General features: G+C 54.4%; 1 protein-coding gene across 2 annotated transcripts in view; it reads right to left on the bottom strand.

Moving 5' to 3' along the window:
* The window catches only part of Mcf2l (MCF.2 cell line derived transforming sequence like), a 74,747-nt gene that overhangs the window by 5,291 nt on the left and 52,484 nt on the right, over positions 1–16,972 (bottom strand). Inside the window, exons 12-28 of one of the 2 annotated variants that reach the window (XM_059244645.1) lie at positions 16,735–16,926; positions 15,940–16,099; positions 14,715–14,788; positions 14,399–14,475; positions 12,797–12,863; positions 11,501–11,616; positions 10,588–10,657; positions 7,688–7,780; positions 7,502–7,594; positions 6,500–6,625; positions 5,416–5,637; positions 5,079–5,171; positions 3,914–3,992; positions 3,712–3,778; positions 3,095–3,213; positions 2,726–2,818; positions 1,821–1,895 (exon numbers count right to left, since the gene is read on the bottom strand). In XM_059244645.1, coding sequence (XP_059100628.1) covers positions 1,821–1,895; positions 2,726–2,818; positions 3,095–3,213; positions 3,712–3,778; positions 3,914–3,992; positions 5,079–5,171; positions 5,416–5,637; positions 6,500–6,625; positions 7,502–7,594; positions 7,688–7,780; positions 10,588–10,657; positions 11,501–11,616; positions 12,797–12,863; positions 14,399–14,475; positions 14,715–14,788; positions 15,940–16,099; positions 16,735–16,926 — 1,816 coding nt within the window. The remainder of the gene's footprint in view (positions 1–1,820; positions 1,896–2,725; positions 2,819–3,094; positions 3,214–3,711; positions 3,779–3,913; positions 3,993–5,078; positions 5,172–5,415; positions 5,638–6,499; positions 6,626–7,501; positions 7,595–7,687; positions 7,781–10,587; positions 10,658–11,500; positions 11,617–12,796; positions 12,864–14,398; positions 14,476–14,714; positions 14,789–15,939; positions 16,100–16,734; positions 16,927–16,972) is intronic. The other variant, XM_059244644.1, reaches the window with a different exon arrangement.

The following is a 16,972-nucleotide window of genomic DNA, read 5'->3' as shown; positions in this document are numbered from 1 at the left end:
CCCAGAGCCAGTGATGAAAACCCTTGGCTAAAGAACATTGGGAAGGCTCTTCTGTCTTCCTAGGGAACATGTGGGCCTAGACACTCCCCAGGTTCCGACTGTGCAGACTCAGGGCTCACCTCACTATGGCAGGACTAGCTAGAGCCCCTCTGATCTACCTCCCTGAGGCCAGACTTCAGAGCCTGGGGACAGCTGTGTACGTGGAAAGTGTTACACTAGGCTTGCAGATGTGTAAGAACTGCGTTCTGGGGGTTTCCAACTACAACCATATATCCCTCTTGCTCCAAGCACATGTGCAGGCAGCTTGACTTCTTCCCCTACCCCCAACCATCCTGTTGCTACAAAGCTCACATGGGGGCCCCTCAAAGTCTAAGGACAGTTGGAGCAGATGAAAACTCCCAAGTACAAAAACCTCCACCATCAGAGACCACACAGTTGGTCACAAACTATATAGAAATCATTGCCTTCCTTAGTGTATCTATGAGAGACTTCCAGTAGCTCACGCTTTGGCAACTACCATCAGTCACAAGTGTCTGTTGACCCAGAGTAGCACGGGATCATGCTGCTGCTGCAGCTGTTGGACACTATTAAGAGGAAGCCCAACATGCTGGTCCAGCAGTGTCCAGGTACCAGGTGTGGGACAAGGACACAAAGGGGTTTAGAAGGCTGATGACCTCAAATTAGCTGGCATCGCTCTTTCTGGGGATTCTGGAGACTGCATGAGAATGTTAGCCAATTGCCTTATACAACTATCAGCTCTCCCCCGGCCCTCCCCCGGTGTGGGCTGCATCTGCACTCCAGAAGGCAGAAAGGAAGGAAAGGGATGACTGGCCCTCATCTGTCACCTGGCCATCTTCTCTGCAACCCAGAAGGCTGCATTGTGGCCACTCAGACTCAAGGGAAGAGATACTGGCAGAGACAAAAGCACTAAGCGGGAAGAAGATGGGAACAGCTACAGAACCTGGCCGAGCCACAGCTACATCTGTCACCTTCAAACACCATGTCCCATGGGGGGAAATCTCGGGGTTCTAGGTAATGCGTGGAAAGGGCTGGATGGATAAAAGCAGACCTTCACAGGAGATCTTAAGATGGAAAATGACTCCTGAGCAACTGGGAGCGCAGCATTAGCGAGCTGGGCATCTCTCTATCCATCCGTGAACTCTAGGCTGCTGCTGACCCTCTGAGGGTTGCATTTGGGTAATCGGGGCTTGGAGCACGGTTTGGGGGAGGGCAGAATTAATCTAGCAGTATGATGAGCATGGCCCTGGGAACCTCTCCTGGAATCTGAGATCCTGGCCGGGGGTGGGGGGGGGCACGACACGACAAGGGAGGACTTGGGGTTTCCAGGGGGAAGGTAACAGGGACCCAAGGTCCAGAGTGGAGCTGAACTCTGGTGGCCCATATGAGTGGCCATCTGCCTGCTGTGAAGACCTGATCCTTCCACTTGTTTCCATACAGAATAGTTGGGCCAGCTGGTGACTGGCGGGGGGGTGGGGGGTGGGGGGGGGTAGGGGTTGGGGGTGGGTGGGTGCTGGTACCGTGACCCTTTGAACAGGGCACCTCTAGCCTACACCAGCACTGAGAGATAAATCTCAGCGTAAATGCTGGTCAGCCAAGCTGTGCCTGAGCATCTCTGCTTGCCAACGACGGGCCAGGCAGACAGCGGGACTGTGGCCTCTTCCAGCACCTGTCACCAGGCATCAAGCTGCGAACCATCAGTTACTGCTCCTGGCTTGTCTGATCTATTCGCTTTCATCCTAGGTGCCCTGCACAGCCACAGACAGCGTGCGTGGCTGGGGGTTCAGGGGCTGCCGCGCTACCTCGCAAACCAAAGGGGGTCGGGTCGCTCTTGACTTCATGCCGCTTAGCTTTTTTGTCAGGACTGGTCGGAGAGGCTGCAGGAAGAGGAAGAGGCAAAAACACAACAGTAGAGAGAAAGCAGAGGAGGCGTCAAGTGAGTGGAGGAGGCAGATGAAATGTCTGTGAGATGAGATGGCTCGGGGATCGCACAGGGAAGCGGGGAGGCCCGGAGAGCGGAGCTGGTAGACGGTGGCCCTAGCCGTCAGTCATCCTCTTAGGGGCTGCCCTCAGCTCTGCTTTAGAAAGAACGTCGGGAGAGAACAAGCGTCTCTTTCATTCAAATTTGAAGCCGACTAAGAATGATAAACTGGGAAGCCCTCTAATTCTTTGGACCCATGCCCATCACTTGGGAGAGCTGGAGTATTGGAAGGGAGCACTGTGCAGAACCAAGGCATGCCAGGGCTGTCCCAAGCTTTGGTCACCAAGGAGCATCCCCAGGTGACAAAGCTATTTCAGCTCTCCGTTCAAAGGCTCTTTTGCTGCTGTTCACTAGCAAACACCCTATAGAAGACACCTGGGCTTGGCACTCAGCCTCCAGAGTCAAGGCGGCAAGAAAGGTGGAGGCCTGCAGAGCCAATGGGAAAGTGCGAGGTGAGGCGGAAGGGGCGGGGACGGGGGCGGGGACGGGGCGGGGACGGGGGAAAAGTGGTTAACAGCTCCAGTTTTTAGCAGGCCACACTCGCAAAGCTGCCTCTCTCTGTATCCAAAAGGCACCCCTAAAAGATAACGTCGGGCATCTGCGTCTACACGGCGTCAGTTGGCAAGAATGACAGGGTGGGAAATGTGCTTGTGTGGCTGCGTGTGGCGCCGGGGGTCGCCACACAAAGATGGTGTGGAAGGCAGTTGCGGGGTACTGCCTCTTTACCTTTCTGACCTTTGAGGTTAGCCAAGCCCTGCAGCGTGAAGCGCTTTCTGGAAAGCGCAGAGCTTTCAGAGGTAGAACTAGGGACCGCATCGTCTAGGAGGGAGGAGAGACAGAATGCAGAGACAGCATCTGGGAGGGAGGATGACAGGGTGCAGAGGGCACTGGCCATGGCCCTATGCTCGGGGGTTGGTGGGCAGAGAGAAGCTGCACATTTTAGGGTGCACCAGATGGAGGCACACGCTGACCATGAATGAGGGGGGTCTTCTACTGGGAGGTCAGGGTGCCGGAGCGATCCTGAGCTCTCCCATGCCAGATGGTGGACATTCCATGAGCAGTGCCTGACTGGGCCGCACTGCAGGTGACCCTCACCTTTGCCCTTCTCAGGGGGCTTTGGCAATGACGAGCTCACATATCCTTCCAGGCTCAGTGGGTCCGTCTTCCTGTCTTCGAGCTTCTTGACATTTCTTGAGGTCCCTCCTTTTGTGGGACTGAGGGCACCACGGACCGATAAAGGAACAGTATGTCAGTTAATTTCTCAGGGCTGTCTGAGGACTGTAGGCACCGAGACATCGTGGCTCCTAGACTGTCTTCCAGGCACCGTCCCTCATTCAAAGCTGGTGACCAACTGTCACCAGGCTGTACCCTCCGCACGCTGACTACCGTGAGTAGTGATCCACAAACAGGAAGTTGTGAGGCAGGGGACGTGCTGAGGGAAGCAGGGGGGGAGACCAAACCCTTGGGCCTGACGTTCAGGCATAAGCCACCGACCCAGAATCCCCAGGTGACGCCGGAGAGCCTTGTGCAAACTCATCTCAGTGACACAGTGAACGCTGTGCATGTGCAGGAGCCCTGCTATTTTCCCTCGTCTTGGAGACAGTTTCCCTGTGTTGCTTTAGTAGATCCCTTCGCCCCGCTGTCCGGGGTGCTAGGACTACAGCGTGCCCACCTGCTTTCTAGGCTTCTGACGCACACACTGGCATGCTCACCTGGTGCTGGATGGCGCAGGCAAAGGCAGGCTGTGGGACTGCTCCAGGGCCCTGTGTTGGCTGGCCTCTGTGGGAGGGCAAACGACCGCGCATCGTTTATCAGCGGGAACTGAGCACCGCTGTGCTCACAGGTTAAAGGCTCTTGGGCAGCTGACTATGGCTGGCCCGCGAGAAAACAGACAGAAGCCAAAGGGAGCCTCACCACGGCAGGCCTGGAGCTGGCTGGTCAGAACCTTCCGAATCTCATTCACCCATGCCGCTTTAATCTCAGGAGTCGGTGCCTGTCCCCAAAGAGAGATGGGAGTCGGTGACCAGAAAAACATGCCGCAGGTCCCCATAGACACCCTCCAGGGGACTTCTAGGAATCAGCAGACCCCTGCGTGTGAGGGACAGAAGAAGCAGGTGGTGGGAATGTCCCTTTGTGGGTCTTTTAACCCTGCAGCACAGGACTGGCTGCAAAAGGCCGAGGGTTTATGTTTATGTTTATGTTTATGCAGGTGCCCAGGGGCATGGCAGAGAGGGCCAGTGACTAACAGGAAGGCCAGCTCTTCTGCTGCTGATGGTGTGCTGGGCTAACTGCACATGTGGCTCGGCCTGCAGAACAGGTATCCTGGGGTGCCCTCTCTTTGACCTTGTTTTAGGTGATAGGCACAACAGCGAGTCTCACGCTCACACCAGATGAGTGTGACCAGCCCAAGAGCATCACCTGAGGCCATGACTGCTATTATTAGTAAAATGGTCTGATGCTCAGCCTGGGGATTACTGCTAGGACAGCTGCTGGGCCCCAGCCTTGATTCAGCTCTGTGAGGTCTTCTGGGCTGGGTATAAAACTCCAAGGCACACTGGGGCTGTGACACCACCATGGCCACTGTATGCTGGCCAGTTGTCAAGTCTTCTGTGACTCCGAGGGCAAGTGAAAGGTCCAGCTAGGTTGGGCTAGGACCTTCATGGAGTATTATGTTCTTGCCAGGGTCTCATGGAGAGAATGTTATCCCAAGAGTCTATTTCCATAGCTCCTCCCTCTCTCCCATTGGCCAATAAGGACAGGTATGTCATATACTCCACCAGAGAGCCAGACTGTGTGGACAAAGCTCTCTAGGGCTATCAAGAGGTGTGGGAGCCAAAGCCATTTCTGGTAGTGCCTGTCTATCACCTGATATGCACTTGCTCCCAAATTCCATCCTGGGCCTAGCACATTCTGTGACCTGACCCAGGGAAGTATCGTAGTATGACAACCCCTGCTTCTAGGGGATGAACCTCGTGAGGACTGTTGACCTGGTTCTCATCAGAAGTCTCTCATTGGCCACCCTGAAGAGGCCCAAGGGCTCCCTTGGCTCCTGGTTTGCAGGGCAAGTGAGTGGCTCTACCTGGATGATGTAAACCTCCTCTCTTGCGTTGTACCAGATCTCAAACTTCTTGGCGTCACCTTTCACGTTCTCTGTGATGCCAACCGCTGTCATCTGGAGGTATAGAAACAGAGACAGGCATCAGTGTGCCCGGTGGAGCCATGCATCCTATTCAGCGATGATGGAAACTGATGGGGCATTTGGAGGTGGGGGTAAGGGCTAAGGATGGTGGGAGCCCCAACGCCCCCTTCCATGGGTAGCAGCTGGTGTCTGGTAACCCTTTGTGTTAGTTTGAGGCTTGTTAAACACAAAGTGGTGACTTATTTCCTCCCCTCCAGTTGCTGGCCGAGTCACTCACATTCAAGGACTGCTTGTAGCTGTAGGAAGGAGCCTTCTCATATCCCTCCCCGTTTTCCTCCCTCTTCTTGCAGAAGAGGACAGCCTTCTCGTGCAGAAACAGGTGCCGCTGCATGGGCTTGAACCTGGCTAGCTCCTTCACCTTGGTGTGGCCCTTCTTGTGGTCTGTCCACACACTGAAGGAACCTTGCATCAGCAGCTTCCCCAGGTCACTGAGGTTTCCCTGGAAGACAGGACACATGTCGGGGCACCCAAAGCGGGTGAAACTTGGGCGGGCTGGGGTTCCGGTGCACACTGGAAAGACTACACACTGTACGGTTCTCCTGGCAGGATATTCCGAAAGGGACACATCTCAGGAGGTGACAAAAGATCAGTCGGCTGCAGGGGTGGGGTGAGAGAGGAGCCATGGGACACTGCTGTGGTGGAGAGGGGACAGCACCAGAACCCTAAGGTACAGCGGACTTCAGTTAATGACATACTCCACAGGCCTGTCGGTGGAATAGGTTGTCACCACCAACACAAGAGTTTATGATGAAGGAGGCTGGGGGCGGGGCTGGGTGTTTAGGGAATATGAGCTTCACACTCAATTTTAGTAAATCTAAAACTGTTAGAAATAAATAAAGTATAGTCATTTAAAAAAAATCAGAAAATGAATGCTAAATGGACATTCAGAGAAACAAAGCCCTTCTATGCTGACTTGAGGTGGGCCTACACAGAGAAATTTATTCTAGGCAGCCACTTGACATTACTCTAGGCAGCCCTGGACACACACTGTATCACAGAAAACACAGGGCCCCACCTGCTGTCCAAGAAGTAGACAGGAGGGAAGAGTTTTGGGGTATACCCCTGTTGGAGAGGCCTCACGCTCCTGGGGGAACAGTCGTGGCCTGCTCCACATATGGACAAGCTCCAGACTCAGAACCTGGGGCTGCCCTAGGCCCTGGACCACATGTGTCCACTTCCAGACTCAGAGAGCTTGGAAGTATTGATAGGCTCGCTCCTATCCATTTGCTCCTGAGACAAGGACCAAGACAGGACAAAGGGCATGGTGTCCTTGGCACCATGGTGCCACTGTGGGGCCTTACATCATAGCCAGTGATGGCGATGAGGTGCATGGAGTCGTTCACCGCCTTGAGGATGCCCAGGATGGAGCTCAGCGCCTCTTGCAGGTCCTCAGCCCCCTCACAGTTCTTGCTGTATTTCAACATTTCCTGAGGGGGATTACAAGACGGTGCAGTTACACACCAAGATCTTCCCTCTCCACCCCCAGGAGCAGCTGACGGTCGCACAGATTCAGACTCCAAATGGGGTCCCTGGAATCCTGGTGTGGCGCCCGGACAGACACCAGCACACCAACCACAAGAACCCACTTAAGAAACACAAACCCACTGCCGGGCGGTGGTGGCGCACGCCTTTAATCCCAGCACTCGGGAGGCAGAGCCAGGCGAATCTCTGTGAGTTCGAGGCCAGCCTGGGCTACCAAGTGAGTTCCAGGAAAGGCGCAAAGCTACACAGAGAAACCCTGTCTCGAAAAACCAAAAAAAAAAAAAAAAAAAAAAAAAAGAAACACAAACCCTCCTCGAAGCCGGGATGGCAGATGGTCAGCTGGGTTCTGCAGGGCAGAAGCTGCCAGACTGGCAGCTTATCACACTTATCACACTTATGGGCACACTTATCACACTTGCCTCCTACTGTCGCCATGGCCCTGCTAAAGGCACAGTGCTACAAACCCTTTCCTGCCCTGCCACACTGTGCAAACTCCAAGACAGAGACCCCTTACTCCCACTGTGCCAGGGACCAACAGGACAGACATGGCTCTCATCCTCCCCCTGGAGAGGCCACAGGCTCCTGGTATAGCTGGCCGTCTCTGTGTCCCTGGCACTCTACAATGTTCAGCACACAGTAGGCCTACACAAATGGTTGAATGAATCCAGGCCACAGCAAGGTGGAGGATCAGTAGCTTTTAAGAGTGCTTCTGGGCCTGGGCCAGGGCTCGGTGAAGAAGAGCTGGGCTAGGCCCTGGGCCCCCACAGACACCTGGCCAGAGGCAGGTGTGGCTGACCCAGGCAGCTGCCCTGGAGGCTCACCTTGAGCAGCAGCTGGTACTTGGTTATTCTCTGCACAGGTTTCAGCAGGTAGGAGTCGAGGCTCAGCTTGTGGTCCAGCTTCTTCTGGCACTCCTGCAACCAGCAGACACTCGGTCACACAAGGCCACGGCTCTGTCCGAGCCCCGAGGAAGAAGTACTAGAGTGGGGAAGGAGCTCAAGACAGACCTGGAAGAAGGGACAGTCGGAGCACTGTCTCCACAGGCTCTCGGACCGCGGCTTGTTCTGACAGTACTTCTCGTAGATCTGGAACTCCTCCATCTGCAGCCGGAGAGACAAAGACAGTACAGGCTGCTCTCCAGGCACACCCAGCACCTTTCCGTTCTCAGAGCTGAAGCCGTTGCCGCTCCCAGGCCAACTCCCACAGCCAGGCTTGCTGTTCACCACCATCGGGGCCTCATACTCTAACCCCCTCGCCGCTGATCATTCACAGCCCAGAGAGGTGGAGGGTGAGCTCCGTCAAGAGGTCGTTTACAGTACAGTCTGTTTATGTACATGGAATTCCAGGGTGCTCTCAGGCAGTTTCGCAGACTATACAGGGTATTTTGTAGAAATCCACCTGAGCAGGACTCAAGAGATTGCTCGGTGGTTAAGGGCACTGGCTGCTCTTGCAGAGGACACAGGTTTAGTCTCCAGCTGCCACATGGCAGCTCACAACTGCCTGTAACTCCAGTTACAGGGAATCCAGTGCTCTCTTCTGGCTCCTGCAGACACCACACACACACACACACACACACACACACACACACACACACACACACACACGGTATAGATACGTACACTCATATATACACATTAAAAAATAAATATGAATATTATGTGAATTAAATTTCCCCTGGGCACTTCACAGGATGTAGAAAGTCCTAGGCTGCAGCTAGAATAGAGAGCTCTGGGGGTTGCAGATGATTTCGGGGTACAGAGGGCTCTGGGTCTTCAATAGCTGTAGGGTACATATGGCTGTAGATGACAGAAGCTCCGAGGATACTTGGATCTAAATGGAGGGGGCTCTGGGATAAAGACAGTCTGGGGATACAGATGGTTTGGGGATACAGTTTGAGACACATATTTTGGAAAGCAGACAGTGTTGGGCATATGGTTTGGGGCACACATGTTTCTGGGGCATGAAACGGGTTTGGAGTATAACCGCAATGACTTATGGGCACAGAGGACCCGAGGGTAAGGGTAAGCTTCGGGGTGCTGTGAGCCCACCTCTCCTGGCTTGCTTTGGCAGGATGGCCGGGCCCAACTCCACATTCTCCACCCCTGGATGTCCTGCTCTGCCTCGGACGCTCGAGTCCTCCTGGCCTCTGATTTGATGCTGTCCCCAATCTGTCTGACCCTATCAGCTCCGCGCTGGATCAAGTGAAGCGGAGGTCAAGCATCCATGGATGAGGGACATGGGCAGGCAGCCTCAGCTGCCTGCTGGCAGGGGTCTTGTGCCTCAGTCTCCCTGATGATACAGCTGCTGAAGGTCGGCAGGCTATGGGCACTTGGTGAGTGTGGAGCTCTGACAGTTCCAAAGACAGAGGGCATCCTGCACCTCACCCCTGCCAGTGCTGGCCCCTCTGACCCCAGGTTACCCCACCCTCACCCCTGCCAGTGCTGGCCCCTCTGACCCCAAGTTACCCCACCCTCACCCCTGCCAGTGCTGGCCCCTCTGACCCCAGGCTACCCCACCCTCACGGACAGCTGGGTAACACCTCCCCCAGAAGGTCACTTTCTAGGGCTCTGTTTGTCCTAACTACCTTTCATTAGCTCAAAATAAGCTTGCTCAGCAGAGGAAGGAGCTGTTCAGACCTGTGATTAAGGACCACACAGACTCCTACTCTATTGGAGGGACTTCAGAGCTTGACCCAACCACTATGCTACAGACTTGAGGAGCACTTTATGGGTTATTTTGTAAAAGCACCTGTGAGCTCAGTGTAAAACAAAGTTGTCCCTAGGCATCTCAAGGGGACTCATACAGCTCTCAGGTATGAATGACTGTAGAATAGAATACTCTGGGGTGCAGAGGGTTGTAGACATTGCATGGGGGGGGGTCCTGATGCTGCTGGTTAGGGACCTCTGACTTGCAGAATGATGACCACCTAAGGTTTGGGGACTCTGGAGACACATTAATTGCCAGGCTGAGTCAAGAAAAATATGGCTCCTTCTTCTTCCCTTCTACTTTGAGACAGGGTCTCACTGTGTTGCCGTTGCTGGTCTTGAACTCACAGAGATCTACTTGCCCCTACCTCCTAAGTTGCTGGTGTCATGGAGGTGTATACCACCATGCCTGGCCCTTGGTGGTGACTTACAAGACCTTCAGCATCCGCTTCCTGCCCCCTACTCTCCAGTTCAGTCTGGGGTGGAACCTGGGACCCGGTGTGCTGGACAAGCGTTCTGCCCCTGAGTTGTACCCCAGGCCCCTCTAGTTCTTTATTTCATAATGTTGCTTTATTTTCCCTGCCAGGGGACCTCCCTTCTGTACCATGTGAATCCCACTGGTCCCAGTGCTCAACATGACAACATCCCATGGGTCTGAGACGTTATGTATGGGTTCCACTCTTTCTGCTCAAAGAATTTATTCCACACACCTCTCTTTTTAAACTCATCTCCATTCTCCTGATGAGGGAACATCTGCGATTCCAAAGAGGAGAAAGTGGACCTAGAGAGGCCCCAGGGCCTTCTCCAGTGTTCCCAGCTAGCAAGGCTTAGACAAAGATGAACTAACCCACAAGGAAAGTTCAGCGGCACCAGGCCTCAGAAACTGATTTCTGCATCCCCAAACATTGAGCTTTATGGTTTTTCTCTTTTACTGAAGTAGTTATTAGCCTTCAAAGCAAGATCCTATTCCTTTTTTCTCCTCTTCCCACGACACTGTGCTCTCTGGTTTCAGCTGTAGTGGGATTGTGGTGGGAGCTGAAGGCATCAGTGTGAGCAGCTTTGATGAGGTAGTCAAGGCGCTACACATGGTCAGTGATATGGAGGTACCAAGGGTCTCCCACACACTTAACGATGTACATTCAGGCCCCCTCAGAGGTTAGAGATACGCACCTCCTGTGAGGCGTGCAGTTAGAGATACGTACCCTCTCCAGAAAGCACCTCCCCACCAGCTCTGGGCAGTCTATGCAGCTCTCCAGGTCCCGCAGGAATATTCTGCATGGAGAGGGTGTCAGTGAGGCAGGGAACCCAGTGGAATCAGATGACACTGTCTTCCAGAGACCTCGAACAATCTCATCCCAGAGTGGCAGCGACTCCCCACCTGGCCTGGGAGCCTGCACCCTGCCAACCCTGGCTCCTCAGTGCCCACAGCCCAGGCTGTCTCCCTTTATTTCTGACCTTGTAGTTAATACTAACGTTGGAGGTGACCTTCTGTGGGCAGGGGCAAGAAGGGCGGAGTCAGAGACGGAACATGCAAAGGCTCTCGAGGCCCTACACACTGGCCATGAGCTTGTGGGTTTTCTGGGGCCCACCGAATCCCCACCGCATTTCCTGTCTAAACACTGACTTGCACCTGACCTCTGGGGAGATCCCAGGAAGGGAAGGCTCCATGGGGTCCACTGCAGTTTGAAGCCACTGGGGCCAAGTCCAGGACCAGCCTCAGTGATTCTAAAGGGGAGGTTCTAAACGCCCTTGGAAAGGAGCAGCTGTGGGAGGAGGGATGGACGGCTGTTTCCTTTGTAAGTCTTGAAATCCTGCTAAAGGACGTCGCCTCTGGAGGTCCCAAGTGTTAGAGAGAACATCGGGGCTAAACTGCTTCCCAGCAGCACCCCGGTCCTCCCAACAGACAGCCTGCCTATCACCCAGCCACCTTCGGCATGAGCCGGCAGGACAAGGGACCACAAAGGTGGTCAGAGAACGCATCATGGGCACCTACTACATGTGCCTGTGACTTTCTGGAGAGACTTGGGCTGTGGGGCCCGGCTTCCTGCAGGCAGCCATGTCAGAAGCAGGAGATCACAGACGCCGCGTGCATCTATGTCCAGACGGAGGGCCCACCTGTTATGGAAGTGATAGATCTCCTCCATGTTTCCGAACAGAATGCTCTTCTTGTTTTGCAGGCCTGTTGAGATGAGATGTGCCATCAAGGGGTTGTCCATCTCTGCAGCATAGCCCTGCAAGGGAGCGGGAGGCGGTCAGCCAGGAGAGACTCCCGTCGTCCTTTCTGACCTTTTTATCCAGGTGTAACCTACACAAGGCAGAGCCCATGCTGCTCTTGTGTGTATCCAATGTGTCTAGCTTTCACTTCCAGGTCACTATTGGGAAGACTCAGGACCCAGGGTCCCCTCCTCAAAGTCCTCTTACTCCAGATCTGCCTACCTGCCTTGCTCTGGAACTTTCTCTTTCTTCTTCCTTTTTTTTTTTTTTTCTTTTTTGTGGATCAGAGATAAGGTAGGGTCTTATTCTTTAGCCCAGGCTGGCCTAGACCTCATTATGCAGCCCAGGCTGGCTCTGAACTCAAAGCGATCCTCCTGCCTTAGCTTCTGAGTGCCAGGATTATGGGGTGCACCTCTACACCATACACAGAACTGTGTGCACTGTTTCCTACGATCCCAATCATTGTCACTGAGGTCGTGTGGGCCATGTGTTTACTATGTGCATGGGCAGCTCTCTTGTGGCTGATATATCTGCTCCTGTGCTGGTCCAGCCACTATTCCTGCTGATGGACATTTGGGCCGTTTCTCATTTGGGCCTGAGACACCTTGAGCTTTGGTCTGTGTCTGAAGCAGAGTCTCTTGTTTGGTGTTGTGTATGCCAGGCTGGCTGGCCCGGGAACTTCCAGGGGTTCTCACGCCATTACCTCCTGTCTCGCCACAGGAACACAGGGGTTACAGATGCATCCTGCCATGCCTGGCTTTCCATGGGTCCTAGGGATTTGAACTGAGGTCTTCATGCTTGCATGGAAAGTTCTTTACTCACTGAGCCACCTCTCCAGACTCCTAAGAAGCAATCTGTGTATGTGTGTGTGCATGCGTGTGTGTGTGTGTGTGTGTGTGTGTGTGCGTGTGTGCATGTGTGTGTGTGTGTGCTGATGGTGGTGGAAATGAAACTAAGGACCTCATACACGCTAGGCAAGTGCTCTTTTCACTTTTTATTTTGAGATAGAGCCTTCAAGCTGGCCTTGAACTCGCTCTGTAGCCCAGGTGGGCCTTGAACCTATGATCCTCCTGCCTTGGTCTCCAAGGGTAGCTGGAAATATCAGTCTTTGCAACAGGCCTAATTGTAGTAAAAATTTTAAAAAACGAAGCTATGGTGTGGTAGCGAGCAAACACCTGGACCCGTGTCCAGCCTCACCTCTAAGACACAGAGCAGCTCCTCCACGTAGGCCCGTTCCGTGTCCAGGAGCTCATTCATCACGTGTCTGTGGACGGGGACATAGAAGAGCAAAGATGTTAGCGTGGGAGGGTCATCCGGAATCACCGAGTCCCTAGACTTACCTGTGAAGGAAGAAATCATGGCATGGAGGACTTGCCCGGTACGGGAGCTGTGGAAGAAGCTGGCTCCCTGGCCTCTTGACAACGGCCTCCTGTTTCCACTGCCTTCTGGGATCGATCTCTCTACCCACCTTCTAGCCTTCTGGGGCCCATCTGTACAAAACCAATGCCATCTCCACACACACTGGTGAGTGAGATGCCTCCTGCTTCCGTCACAGGCCACTGGAGTCTCTCCAAGACCTCTTTACCAACGAGACCCCCCATCCCGCCACCCCAGAGCCTCTGAACAGCTGTGGCTCTTTGGGTGTACTACCAGCTCCTATGTGATAGCTACAAGGTGACCATCTGCAGCCATGCAATGTGCTGTCATTTGTGGAGCCCCAGGAGGGGATGAGGGCTGGCTTACAAAGCATCCAGTCATTCACAGCTTTCAGAGATGAGGACCACCTGCCAATGGCCTATAGCCAGTCTGCCCACTTCATCTCCAAGGCTACTAGATGGACAACCCCATTTCAACCCCATGGGCTACTAGATGGACACCTGGGCATAGACTAGAAAACAGCCAACAGCCAAGTAACTAGGCTTTGCAGGGGAGCCTGGGCCTGCTTCTCATCCATAAACTGCCTGGGCACAGGGAGGTCACCTCCACCTCAGGGCCCCGTGTGTCGCTCTGCCTGGAAGCTTCTCTACTGTCTCCCCTTCTCTGCCTCTTGCTTGTCATCGTCCATCAGAAGCCAGAAGTGACAGAACTCATGTTCCTCTCAGCTGCTGCTCTAGTTACATAATTCACCCTGTCCTGCATCTCCACAGCGGGACACTGCTGAGTGTGTTGGGGACATCCCAAACAAGTCGCCTGTGTATATACACCTGTTTGCTCACGTGCTCCCAGGAACCACAGCTTCATTCCTACTGTGTTTAGAGCAAATTCAAAGAACAAGGACAGTGTAGGGGTGATGTTTCCTTCCGCCTCCGATGCCATGGCCCCAGCTCCTGGCTGACACTCTCTCCCCCCGACCCCCACTCTGGGTGTCCTTCTCTGCAGTTCCAACCTCTCATGTTCACATTGTCTGGCCTGGATGCTGCCCAGAGACTTCGTGAGGGAAGGGACTCAGCTGAGGGCAGTGGACAGGCAGGTCTCAGTGGGGGCATTCCGAGTGCACATCTTGAGTATGTCACGGCATTTCACCCACTACTCTGCAGGACCCTTTGTGAGTAGGTATGAGTCCCCGTATAGCAGAAGGTAGGCCATACAGGAAAGGTGACAGGTGGCCCCAGGAAGGGCTCAGATGATCACCAGCCCAGCCCAGACAAATGGTTGTGTGTGTACGTCCCATAGTCTACGTTTGTTTTCAGTTGGCATATACATGGTGCCAGCTTCCTTCCTTCCTGCCCTGTACACCTGGGTAAAAGTGCTGCTTGCCATCTTTGTGTCTCTAACACCCAGACACTGGAGGTCACTCACCTGCGCAGGATGGCCAGGCTCTCTTCCTCCTCCCCCGTGGAGCTGGTGCGGCCTTGCCGGGTCTCACTCATTTCACTCTGAGGAGAGAGCAGCATGCTGGGTTTTGAGAATGAAGAGGGCTGCCTCCGATGCTGACTGCCCAGCCTCGTTTCCCGTCTGGAATAGAGTCTGAGGAGGGCAAGTACCTGCCCCGGAGGCCAGGAGACCCAGAGAGACAGACCAGGTGGACAACAGCAAATGGAGGATGCTGAGATAATTTGCTGTGGCTATGAGCAACAGACAGACGCATGAAGAGCCGATGTGGTGTGAACCTCACCTTGGCTCTCCTGTAGGGCCCTCTGCGGAGTGCACTGCCCTCAGAGCTGGAGTTCTCAGAGCTTCGCCAGGAGCCTAGTTTAGAAAGAGGCAGAGATGGGCGTTAGCTCTGCTGAGAAGTGTGCCCAGAGGGAAAAAGGAAGGGAAGAGGATTATAGCAGTGAAGACAGAAGAAAGGGGTGATCGGCGAGCGAGGGATGGAGAGCTACCTGAAGGAGCCTCTGACTGGGGCTTCCGCCGCCCCTAGGATGGGAACTGCTCTAGCTGACAGGGAAACAGTGGGAGGGAACTCATGCTGGCACCCTGGAAACCTTGGAATTCCTGGCTAGGGGCATCTCTGTGCAGGTCAGGTCAGAAAGCAGCTCTCCTCCTCCTCCTCCTCCTCCTCCTCCTCCTCCTCCTCCTCCTCCGAGGCTGGTGTTGGAATGTTTCCCCAGGACATTTGTGGCTGCTGTTGGCCAACACAGAGGCACCCAAGCCCATTCATCTCTGGGTTCTTGTCCCAGAGCGGAAGGGAGAATGCTCTCCTGATGTAGGGAGGAGGAAGTTGCTAAGCAAAGGTGAAGGTTAGCAGGTCAAGGCACCCTGGTCGCTACGGGGTCTGGGGCATGGTTCCATAGTCAGTGACGGCCTGGAGGGCTTGTGAAGAGGTCAGAGCTTGTGAAGAGGTCAGTGGCAAGGTTCTGGCAACAGCACAGGGAATGGATGGAACAGGGACACACTGGCTCAGAGGAAATGACCGAGGACCTTTCTTTTTTTTTTTTTTTTTTTTGGTTTTTCGAGACAGGGTTTCTCTGTGTAGCTTTGTGCCTTTCCTGGGACTCACTTGGTAGTCCAGGCTGGCCTTGAACTCACAGAGATCCGCCTGGCTCTGCCTCCCGAGTGCTGGGATTAAAGGCGTGCGCCACCACCGCCCGGCCCGAGGACCTTTCTTAAAGGCTCAGTGTCTCCAGTTCTGAGGGCCATCAGGACTCAGCTGAGAGGACCCAACTCTGCTGTGGCCAAAGCATAGAAGCAGCCATAGTTGATGAGACATGGCAGAGCATGGCTGGGTCTTGGTAAAACTTCATTAATCAAAATGGGTGGCAGATCAGAACAAGCCCTGGCCTGCAGACTGCTGACCACGGACCAGGGCAGGAAGGACAGAGAGGACAGAAGCATGACGGCAGGACTTGGCACATTCGGCCTCCTCAGGTGGCTGCCTGGGAGGAAGGTGCCCCGCGTACCTGGTGACGGGGAGGGGGACTTGGTGAGCGCCTCCGGCCGGGGGGCCACAGGCTGCACAGGCCGCGTCTGCTTGGCTGCCAGTTTCTTCAGGCTGGCCTGCCTGCGGTGGAACATCTCCTCAGTGCTCTCTTGCTTCTGAAAGACTTTTTGCACGTGTTCCTGAAACGACACAGCTACTGAGACGCCCTGCGAGTGTCAGTGCGGGCCCTAAAAACCACCGTCATCCACAGAGAGTGTGTCCGTGTGTGCAGCTGCCCCCGCTTCCGGTGAGCACCGCACTGTACCGGCTCTGGTCAGACAGTGAGAGCTGTGGGAGATTGCACGGCAGGATGGGCAGCCGTCTCCAGAGCTCTGGAAAGGGGGTCAGTTTCTTCCCATTGCCTCAGAAGGGGAGTTCAGGCAGCTGGCTGGGGGTGAGGAGGAGCCAGCCCGCCTTTGGTGTACTAGCAGAGGTACTATGGCAAGGTCAGGGTTCCAGTGAGTGCCACACCACGGACCACACCTATCTCAGGTGATGCTGGGGGAGATGGTGGCATGGTTAGAGTAACTTCTGCAACGGAAGCCGAGCCGAACTTGATGTTCCTCATCCCTGCACGTCTACCTAGCCTCCCCCACCTCTCCTACTCAAAGGGTTCTTTGAGGGTTGGGGATATAGCTCACTGAAAGGGAGCTTGCCTAGCATGTGGGAGGCCCTGCGTTCGATCCTCAGCATCTCAAAAACATATTCTTTGAAATATCCTATGAAGTGGGTCCCCACTTCCCAGGCCCCAGATGGGAACCCCCGTTGGCATTACCAGAAGGTCCTGGTTGAGGATGCATTCGTATTCTTTGTAAATCTTATTGAGCTCCTGAATCTTATTTTCTGCACCAGTCTCCAAAAACTTCTCGATTTCCTGGAGGGCGGCCTCTGCGCCATCCTGGGACTGGCACTTGTCCACAGGCTGTGAGGCCAGCAAGAAGATCCCCTCATCACACCACTTCATGGACTGGAAACAGAGGAAGGCTGTCAGCATCAGGACCTGAGGCACCATC

Source organism: Peromyscus eremicus, chromosome 17 (genome assembly GCF_949786415.1).
Source record: "Peromyscus eremicus chromosome 17, PerEre_H2_v1, whole genome shotgun sequence".
Lineage (NCBI taxonomy): Eukaryota > Metazoa > Chordata > Mammalia > Rodentia > Cricetidae > Peromyscus > Peromyscus eremicus.
Note: the sequence above shows the minus strand (reverse complement) of the source record. Positions and strands in the feature narration are given on the sequence as shown.